The 10,704-nt window shown below is 35.3% G+C and overlaps 1 protein-coding gene across 1 annotated transcript; it reads right to left on the minus strand.

Annotated features, from left to right (window-relative positions):
* Positions 1-8,125: 8,125 nt before the first annotated feature.
* On the minus strand, positions 8,126-10,480 carry LOC129808513 (uncharacterized). The gene has a single exon (XM_055858289.1). The coding sequence runs from the start codon at positions 10,478-10,480 to the stop codon at positions 8,126-8,128; it is 2,355 nt and encodes a 784-aa protein (XP_055714264.1).
* Between the last annotated feature and the right edge of the window lie 224 nt (positions 10,481-10,704).

Genomic DNA, 10,704 nt, shown 5'->3' on the forward strand with positions numbered 1-10,704 from the left:
CGTTCAACTTATAATGTCCCAAGGAATGCTCAAGTTAATTACATGCAAAATCCTGAGTATTTTCCAAATCAATCCAATGCAGGACTGGGGTTTCACGATCAGTCAGTTCCTCAGAACAGATTGGAACACTCCCAAGCAGATATATCGAATCACCATCGATATTTTCTTTAAACGTTTCACATGGCACTTTTATAAAAATCGTCATAAATAACATTCCTACAGTCGCATTAATTGATTCAGGTTCAGATATTTCTTTATGTAAAATACATTTGGCTAAAAATTCAAAAATTGATCAAAGTAAATTTTGTTTAATTTCTGGTGTGTCTGAAAATAAATACAAATCTCTAGGAAAAGCTTCGATAAATCTAAATTTTGGATCTAATGTTATAATAAATTGTAAACTTCACATAGTTGATGAAAATTTTCCATTGCCAATTGATGCAATTTTAGGAAGAGATTTCCTTACAAATTTCAATTGTGTCGTTGATTTTAAAGATTGGAAATTCAAATTCGTTAGAAATGGCTCATATATTTCTTTACCACTTTTTGATTACATTGATGATGATGAATTTATTATACCACCACGATGTGAAGTTGTTCGGAGATTAAATATACAACCTAAAGAGGATTCAATCATATTGTCTACACATATTCAAGATGGTGTTATGTTAGGAAATTGCATCATACGTGATACTGCGTATGTACGTTTCGTTAACACTACCGAACAAAATGTCATTATAAAGGATTTTCATCCCGAAATCGAACCACTTTCAAATTATAATATCATCGAACTTAAAAATAAAACACTAAATTTAGAAGATCAATCAAGAATTTCAAAATTGCTTAAAGAATTAAATTTTTCAAATGTTCCAGAGTATGCTAAAGACTCTCTTTTTAAAATTTGTGCAGAATATAACGATATTTTTCATTTATCCTCTGACAAATTAACTTGTAATAATTTTTACAAACAAGAAATTAAAACGAATAATAAAAATCCGGTCTATATAAAAAATTACAGAATCCCTCAAACCCAAATCCCGGAAGTTAATTCTCAAGTTCAAGACTTATTGAACAATGGATTGATAGAACCTTCGGTGAGTCCTTACAACTCTCCGTTGCTGTTAGTCCCGAAAAAAACAGAGAATGGACAGAAAAAATGGCGTTTAGTTTTGGACTATCGGTCGGTTAATAAAAATATAGTCGCAGATAAATTTCCATTGCCACGCATCGACGAGATCCTAGATGGACTCGGAAGAGCTAAATTTTTCACGACTTTAGATCTGTCAAGCTCATTTCATCAAATAGAAATTGAAAGCTCTTCACGACCCATTACTGCATTTACTGCTAATGGAAATCATTATCAGTTTTGTAGATTACCTTTCGGCTTAAAAATTTCAGCAAACAGTTTTCAAAGGATGATAAGTATTGCTATGAGTGGCTTATGTCCTGAAAGTTCATTTTTATACATTGACGACATCATTGTTTTTGGATGTAGTATCAAACATCACAATGAGAATTTATGTAAAGTTTTTGAACGCCTACGGAAGTATAATTTGAAATTGAATCCAAAGAAATGTAACTTCCTTAATTTTGAAGTGACTTACTTAGGCCATAAAATTTCTCATTTGGGTATCTCACCCGATCCAAAAAAGTATGACGTCATCAAATTGTATCCGAGACCAACAAACAAAGATGAAGTGCGAAGGTTTGTAGCCTTCTGCAATTACTACAGAAGATTTATCAAAAACTTCGCAGAAATTTGTGTTCCATTAAATAGTTTATTAAAAAAGAATGTTAAATTTATTTGGTCTTCGGAGTGTGAAAATTCATTTTTAAAATTAAAAGAAAAATTGATGAATAAAACCATATTACATTATCCTGACCCGTCTAAATCTTTTACACTTACTACCGACAGTTCAAACTTTGCGTTTGGAGCTATTCTTTCTCAAAGAGATAAAGTAATTGCATTTGCCAGTAAAAGCTTGAATAAACATGAAATCAACAAGCCTATCATTGAGAAGGAATTACTCGCGATACACTGGGCAATAAATTATTTCAAACCGTATCTCTATGGAAGAAAATTTTTAGTAATAACGGATCATAGACCATTGGTTGGATTATTTTCACATCGTAATCCTTCTACAAAATTAACAAATATCCGTTTAGATTTATCTGAGTACGATTTTGAAGTAATATATAAGCCTGGATCAGAAAATCCCGCAGACGCTTTAAGTAGGATAGTGGTGGATACAGATTACTTAAAGTCCCTTATACCCCTTATACCAGAAAATTCAGTAAGGGTGATAACTCGTTCAATGGCTCGTAATCAGAATTTGCCATCTATTTCTACACCTGATATGAATTCTTGCGTTACAGAGGTACAGCCTGATCACCTGTATATCTGGGAATGCACATCTCAAACTGAAATTAAAAATTTGACCAGAATTCAATTTCACATTTGTCATAATAATCAAGAAAATAAAGTTGATGTTGAAATATCAAATCTCGCGAGAACCAAAAAGAATATAAAAATTATACACGTGTATTGCACTATAAATATTATGCGGATGCGCCTAAGGGACATCTTGAAAATTATTTATAAAGAAATGAATGATGAGGGCATAAATAATAATAAAATAGCGCTATCTAAAAAAGATGAAATGTTTGACTACTTCCGAGTAGCCGAATTTAAAGAGCATGTTCAGACAATTCAAAAAGATAATAACGATGCATCGAAAATAAAAATTATTTTATATAACCCTCCATTAGAAGTGCAAGAAAAAGACAAAATGCTTGAAATTATTAAAGAATACCATGATTCGCCTTTGGGTGGACACTTTGGTGTATTGAAAACTTTTAAGAAAATAAAAGAACATTATGAATGGAGAAATATGAAACAAATGATTAAAGCACATGTTAAAGCTTGCTTAAAATGTACTTTAAATAAAACAACAAGACATACTAAAGAAAAATGGACACATACAGATACGGCTTCATCTAGTTTCGAAGTAGTAGAAGTAGATTTAATTGGTCCTTTAGAAACTACTCAAAATTATAATAAATATGCTTTGACAATTCAATGTACATTAACTAAATTTCTTGAAATTATTCCTTTAAAATCAAAAGAAGCAAATGACGTTGCAAGAGCAATGGTTGAAAATTTTATTCTTAAGTTTGGAAATTTTAAAATTTTAAAATCAGATTTAGGAAAAGAATTTGTTAATGATATTTTCAAAAATATTTGTGAAATTTTATCTTTGAAACATGTTACATGTACTGCATATCACCACCAAAGTCTAGGAATCATAGAACGTAGTCATAGGGTGTTGAAATCGTATCTTTTGAACTTTTGCGAAAGGGGTGAATGGGATAAGTGGATTCCATATTTTGTATCTGCATATAACATCACACCTCATACAGATACGAATTACACACCTTATGAACTCATTTTTGGTAAACTATTTAATTCAATCAATTATTCAGCAAATAGAATGCCAATATATAATCTAGACTCTTACGCAAATGAATTGAAGGTTAGATTACATGAAGCACATCAAAAAGCTAAAGAAATGTTAGATGATGTTAAACAAAAGAGAATTTTAAAACAAAATAGAGAACCAGTAGATTTTAGAGTAAATGATAAAGTAGTAATTAAGAATGAAAGTTTAATAAGATTTAGTAATCCATATTTAGGTCCATATGTAATTTTAGAAAGACTAGGATGTAATAGTAGAATAAAGAATGTTAATACTGGAAAGATAAGTTTAGTTCATAATGATAGACTTAAGCTATATATGCGTGAATGAAAATAAAAACTTATTAATTGTTAATTGTAATATAAATAAGATTAAAATTATGTAAAACGAAGAAATCAAAATTCAAAATTTAAAAATTCAAAATTTATAAATTCAAATCTTAAGGGTGAGGGTGTAGTGATCAGCAAATTATTATGAATTGTTGTCACTGCAATTTTATGTATTAAAAGAGAGAAGAAATAAATTTGGTCATTCAGTTTGGCGTTATCGAGGAAACAGAGTGTTTTATTAAGCAACTTCTTTGCGCGCACCACAATCTGTAGAAGTATTTTTCACATTCATGTTTAAAACACCAATCCTCAGGTTTCTTCTGAGATCACTGGCATCAAAGAAGAGCTCATTACACGATTGCGGAATTTGCTCTTGGCAATATCCAGTGGGAAATTTCTGGACCCAGGAAAATTCGAAAGATATGCCATGAAAACCGCAGAAATATATGTGAAAGAGTATGGATGGTATAAAATGCCTCCTACTCTTCACAAAGTCCTGTTTCATGGACACCAGGTCATTGCGAAGAGCCAATTTCCTATCGGGCATTTGTCTGAAGAACCGCAGGAAGCTCTCAACAAAGAAGTGTACCGGATTAGAAGAAATAATACTCGCAAATATTCGAGGTATATGAATAAAATCATTTTAATCCAATAGTAAAAAATATGTTTATATTTGTTAGTTTATTTTTATAATATCAATGTAGTTGTAAAGTTATAAAAAAATATAGTTAAGAAAAACGCATGGTCTATAAAAAGCACATGGTTACTCAAAATTGATTTTTTTTGTAATATTCCATTAAACAAAGAGATCCTTAGTTTATACTATTTAAGATTCAACGTAGTATTCTCCAGTTGTAGTTATCCTCAATGATTTCATTTTCGATCCTGATTCATTTATAAAGTCAAATCTCACACTTTTCACTTTTTACGATTTACTTTTGATAGTAGTGAGAAAAAGACATTTTTTAGAGACTAGCATCCAACTATAAAAGATAAATTAATAGGAAGGATCATTATGTAGCCGAAAAATTATGAAGCATACATAGAGCCTTCAATCTTAGAACGTTTCGCCAATAATTAAACAATTAATAGTATATTTAACCCTCTAATGATTAAGAGTCACTGCAGGGTAGCATCACAAAAATTACATTTACAACGACAATAAAGTTTTTATTTATTTAAAAGTACAATAATATTCTCGGTAAGAGTCTTCCTAACATCTTCTGAAGGTTTGAACTCATTTTGACTCTTCGTTTTGTTGCTATTCCCAGTTTTGTGTGACAAGTCAGAGAAAAAGAGGGAAAATTTTTTTGTGCAGAAAATCTCATTTCTAAATTAAAAAAAAATAAAGATTTAAAGTAATCTGACTAAAATAAGTTAATTTTTTACTGAAAGATATGTCATTCTACTTTGTAAATTATAATTTAGGAAATTGAAAAAAATTAAAATGTGAATTTTAGAAATTTCTGAATATTTTATTAAAGTTTTAAAACGAAAAAATGAACTTAGAAAAAAAAATAGAAGAATGAGGGCCGCAGAAAAAAAATTATTCGTTCACAAAGAAAATGAAACATGAGCCATTTAAATTTTCACGGATCGACAAAATTTAAACTTGCTTTTATCACTACCTTACACCCATTTTTTGTATCATTGAAAATTTTTTATCATAAATAAATCAAATTCAAGTTTCTTTTTATTGATTAAGTTTCAAAAAATCGAAAAGTTGTGTCAAGCAGTACTAACTTTAAAAATTTTTATGTTTCTGTGATTCTTATCTTTTTAAAATTATATTTATTGCATAATAAAATCCCATTTTATATTTTAGGACGGCCGCAAACCAGGATCTGATTAATGGTTTAATTGTTGGGTCAGATCGTGTAATCTCCCACTATCGCTATCACCAAATGGAGAAGAAAAAGACAGAAAATGTACTCCCAGAAGACGTGCAAGATTTAATAAGAACCTAAATCAAAAAATATATTGAAAAGGAAAATCAAAAATTAATTTCTTTGTTTTTAGTATTTATTCACTCTTTCACACACATGTGACGTAGAAAACTACCACACATGGATAAATGGTTTAATTGTACTATGGATATTCTAAAAGCAGACTCTTGAGGAGAAGAAACAGAACAAAAGAGGTGGCAATACGTTACAGCTTTGAATTTGAATTTGAATTTGAAGTTATTTATGCCCAAAAAATACAAAGAACTTACATAGCGTAATTTTCAAACCCCATGACATAAAACCTTATAACGTGGGACTTTCACACATATTTTACATATTTTACTCCGGATTCCTTATTCACATATAAATTGTTTATAAACACCTTTTTAACGTCAAAATTAAAAAATGCACTTTTTGACGAAAATTGCTTCTAGTGTGTAGACGCCATAAGACTTCAACTTATGGCTAAAATCATCGTACTAAAGTATTCGAGCATATAAAATAAAATATGTATTTCTTAGAGTTTTTATTTATATCTTCAAAGTGTTTTCAATTTTTACTGGATTACAATCGATTTGAACTGGTTCATAAATCACTCAAAAGATCCCACAAAATAGTTTTTGGAGTAATGTAATTGAATTTCGTATAAAAATTAGTTATCGGTTATGAACCGGTTCATTACCGGTTTAAAACCGATTGGAACCGGTTCAGTTTTGTCGGAAATTTCGAGACCTTTCCAACGACCCCAAACATGACTCCATTCGCTTGATAAATGCGCTTTCTAGATCCTTTATAACTTTTGACCTTGAAAATCCGTTATCAGGAATGATTCAACGGGATGTTCGTATATGGAGAAGATGTCCGCCTGTTTAATCTCTAAAACACATCCAAAAATGAAGACAATCGCACTGCACGTTTTCGAGATATCATAAAAAACATAATTTTGGTGGGTGGGGGAGGGGTGGGGGTTAAATGAGGAGCATATTAATAATCCCAGAGTAGACTTATGGGGGGGTGCCCGGAAGGTCCCAAATCTCTATCTCTAACCGTATGCCTTACAAAATATATTTTGTTGGTATTTACTGGTTCTATGTAAGTTTACCCGCCTTTCCCCTATGATTTTTCAATTTTTGGTATCAGAATTGGAATCAGGGACCCCAAATTAGCTATATATGACCTTTTCACCACAGAGCTGGGGTTTTGGCCACTTTTTGTATGGAGTGGCCCCACTGTGGCATTGTCAACGGTCCCGACTGATCTTGAAGCTCTCACACCAGCTCATTTTTTGATTGGGCGCCCGCTGACAGTAGCTCCAGACCAGTCACTGACGGGTATTCCAGAAAATTCTCTCAAGAACAGGGCTCTGGTGCAACAACGTGTGCAGAGTTTCTGGAACAGATGGAGGACAGAGTTTCTCCATACCATGCAACAAAGAAACAAGTGGACAATGGAGCATCCATCGGTCACCATAGGAACATGATATTCATAAAAGAAGACAATTTACCACCCACGAAATGGATGCTTGGAAGAGTACTGGAGGTCCATCCGGGAATGGATGGAAAGGTTCGCGTAGCAACTGTACAAACTTCTACAGGGGTCTACAAGAGAGCAGTGGCGAAGTTATGTCTCCTGCCAATCGAAGGCAATTTTCAAAAATGTTCATTTTTGCCTGGTCAGGATGTTACGGCGCGAAACGCCTCTAGTGAGAAAAACGAGAAATTATTATTATTATTTGTGGAGAATTACCTATAAATGTATTGTGGTGTTATAAATCTGTCAGGGACTGTGTGTTTCTTGGGCTTCCTTCTACCGTTTGTGATATTCACGTACCTGTGGTAAACAATAATTTCTCTGTGATAGGATTCTGTGATATCTAATACCCTCTTCTTCCTGCCCAGTTTACCTGGAAATATATATTCCTTTAGTAAATATCTTCAACAGTGATCCGGAACGTAGGCGGCTGGATTTTCCAGAAGACGTTTCCTCGATGACCGCCAAATGCCCTTCAACAAAGTCCACTGCGGCAGGAAAACACACTTTTCACCTTCACCAATATTTATTTCACCGATAACTTTATTTACAAGTATTCTCCTCTTATTCCACTGAACACAATTTAACTCTACGTCATTCTAGTTTGAACTAATAATTTTATAATAAATTCACAAAATGAACTTTATCTTTTTCTCTCCTCACGTCTCTCTGCAAAAATCAAGTCTCTTACGTAATTCTCTGACTCGTTCCCGCTCATTCCCCTACTTTCTTTCCAGCTGATCCTATTCACCACTTTTTCCTCCTTCTCTCTCCCTCCATGCATATTCAAAATCCAACCGTCTTTTGTCTCTTATTTTTAAGAGATCTCCAATCAATGGAAATTCTATACATGCTCCCGGGGGAGATTGTGACTCTCACATGTTGGAAATTTGGCAACTTTAGTCACTGACCTGGTATAGGTGCCTGTCGGGGTTTTTATATCAATAACTCTCACCTTCCCGTCCGCTCCAGTATGAACTCCAACAATTCTTCCTGTCGTCCATTTGGTGTTTCCTATGGAAGCATCGTGCAAGATCACTATGTCATCCACCTTCAGGTTCTCTTTCTCCGTGTGCCATTTTGAGCGCTCTTGAAGTGTGTGCAAGTAGGATAGCCTCCACTTTCTCACAAAATCTTGTACAATCCGCTGACACAATTGCCATCTTGTCAAGTGGTTCATCCTCACGGATGCAAGATTTTCATCAGGCAGCTGAGTCGGTGGTGCCAAAAGCAAAAAATGACCCGGAGTCAATGGTTGTGGATCTCTGGGATCGTCCGACAGAATGGTGATCGGCCTACTATTCAACACGGCTTCGACCTGTGTGAGAATTGTATAAAATTCCTCATAATTTAGTCGTTGCTCGCCAATAACTTTCTTGAGATGAGTCTTTGCTGACTTCACTGCTGCTTCGACTAATCCGTTGAAGTGCGGAGAACGAGCCGGTTGAAAGTGCCAGGTAATGTTCTGGTTGATTGTTTGGTCTTGAATGGTTTGAGCTTCTTCTGCTAACAGACGTTGAAGTTCACGTGATGCTCCTAGGAAATTCCTTCCGTTATCTGAGAACACTTCTTTGCAAACTCCTCTACGTGAAGTGAATCGTCTGAAGCTGCTCATGAATGCTTCTGATGACAAACTACTTACAATTTCCAGGTGGACTGCCTTGGTTGAGGTGCATACAAAGACAACTATGTCGATCCTTTGAGTGCGTCCACGGGACTCGGCGCCTGTTCTAATAAAGAATGGCCCGCAGCAATCAATGGCCACGCTGGAAAATGCCCTTACCAACGAAATTCGGTGTTTAGGCAAGTCTGCCATTATCTGGTTTTCTCGAGAAGTTTTGTGCACGAAGCACGCCTTGCACATGTGGACAACGTTTCTTGTGATATGACGTCCACCTATTGGCCAGTACCTTCTTCGACAATGAGCTAGCAATAGCTGTGGCCCGGGGTGCAATAGTGATAAGTGCATCTCTCGGATGATAAGCTTTGTCAAATCACTGCGTGGGAGAATTTTTGGATATTTGGTGTTGTAGTCATCATCCAGATGTCCCAATCTGCCACCGACCCTTAAAATTCTCTCCTCATCCAGAAACGGGTGCAACTTTTTCATTGCTGCGCTGTTGATGGTCACTGCTTTGTTGTTCATGAGATCCTGAATGAGCTCCGGAAAATGAGATTCTTGGTCCCATTTTATCAACTGATTCTCTGCCCAGACTAAGTCTGCTGCACTATGACTTGTGGGTTGATTCGGATGAGCTCCTGCATGACCTTTAGTCCTCAATGCTCTGAATCTCAAGAGTTGGCCAACTTTGCAAATTACCAAAAGAACTCTCTTCATTCTGGATAAGTTGCTTATTTTTGACACGAGGGTAGTGAAAATGTAATTTCCTTCTGACTTGTTGACAGTGAGTGTAGCGACTGAAATGTCTTGTGACTCCTCGACTGCTGGTGGAACACTTTCCTTGCTTTCCCAAGCTAAATCACTCTCCTTTAACCAATGAGGGCCTTCCCAATACAATGATGAGTTATTCAACTCCATGGCTGTGGTTCCTCTTGAAATGAGGTCTGCCGGGTTTTCTTTTGTGGGAACGTGTCTCCAACATTCAACAGCTGTCAACTCTCTGATCGTTGTCACTCTATTTTTGGTAAAAACGTCTTGTTTGTTTGAAGCGGATGCAATTTGCGCAAGAACTACCTTGGCGTCTACCCAACAATAAACCTTGCTGATTTTCAGACTTTTTGCGACCTTTGCTAACAGTTTGGCCCCAAGTGTTGCTGCACAAAGTTCTAGCTTCGGGATTGTCTTAGTTTTGATTGGCGCAACTTTCGACTTCGCCGTCAACATCTGACTTGAAATTCGTCCTGAGACATCCTTGGTGACATGGTACACTGCGGCTCCGTAGGCTAGGTTGGAGGCATCCGAGAACATGTGGAGCTGCTCTTCACAAACATTTTCGTTTTTCGATGTCCATCGAGATATTCTCATAGACGGAATGTGTTGTAGTGAGGCAATAAATTTTTTCCACTCTCGCAAAATATCTCCCTCAACCTCGGTATCCCAGTCAATCTCATTCTTCCAAAGATTCTGCAAGATTAATTTCGCGTTGATTGTGATGGGGGCTAGTAGTCCTAGCGGATCATAAATCCTTGCCACCACTCTCAGGATATTTCTCTTGGTTGGAACTAAATTCTCGACCATTGTATCGACTTGAAATGAAAAGGTGTCGTTTGACGGATTCCACATCAATCCTAGCGCTTTCACACAGCCATCAGAGATTGAGACTTCCTTTCCTCTGTGTTGCCTTCTTGCAATGTTTGAAGTACTGTCGGAGAGTTGGATTGCCACTTGGATAGCTTCATTTGAGCTTTGCCGAGAAGACTAATGAGATCTTTCTGCAACTCGATCGCTTCCTTTGTGGTCTC

Source organism: Phlebotomus papatasi, chromosome 4 (genome assembly GCF_024763615.1).
Source record: "Phlebotomus papatasi isolate M1 chromosome 4, Ppap_2.1, whole genome shotgun sequence".
Classification (NCBI taxonomy): Eukaryota; Metazoa; Arthropoda; class Insecta; order Diptera; family Psychodidae; genus Phlebotomus; species Phlebotomus papatasi.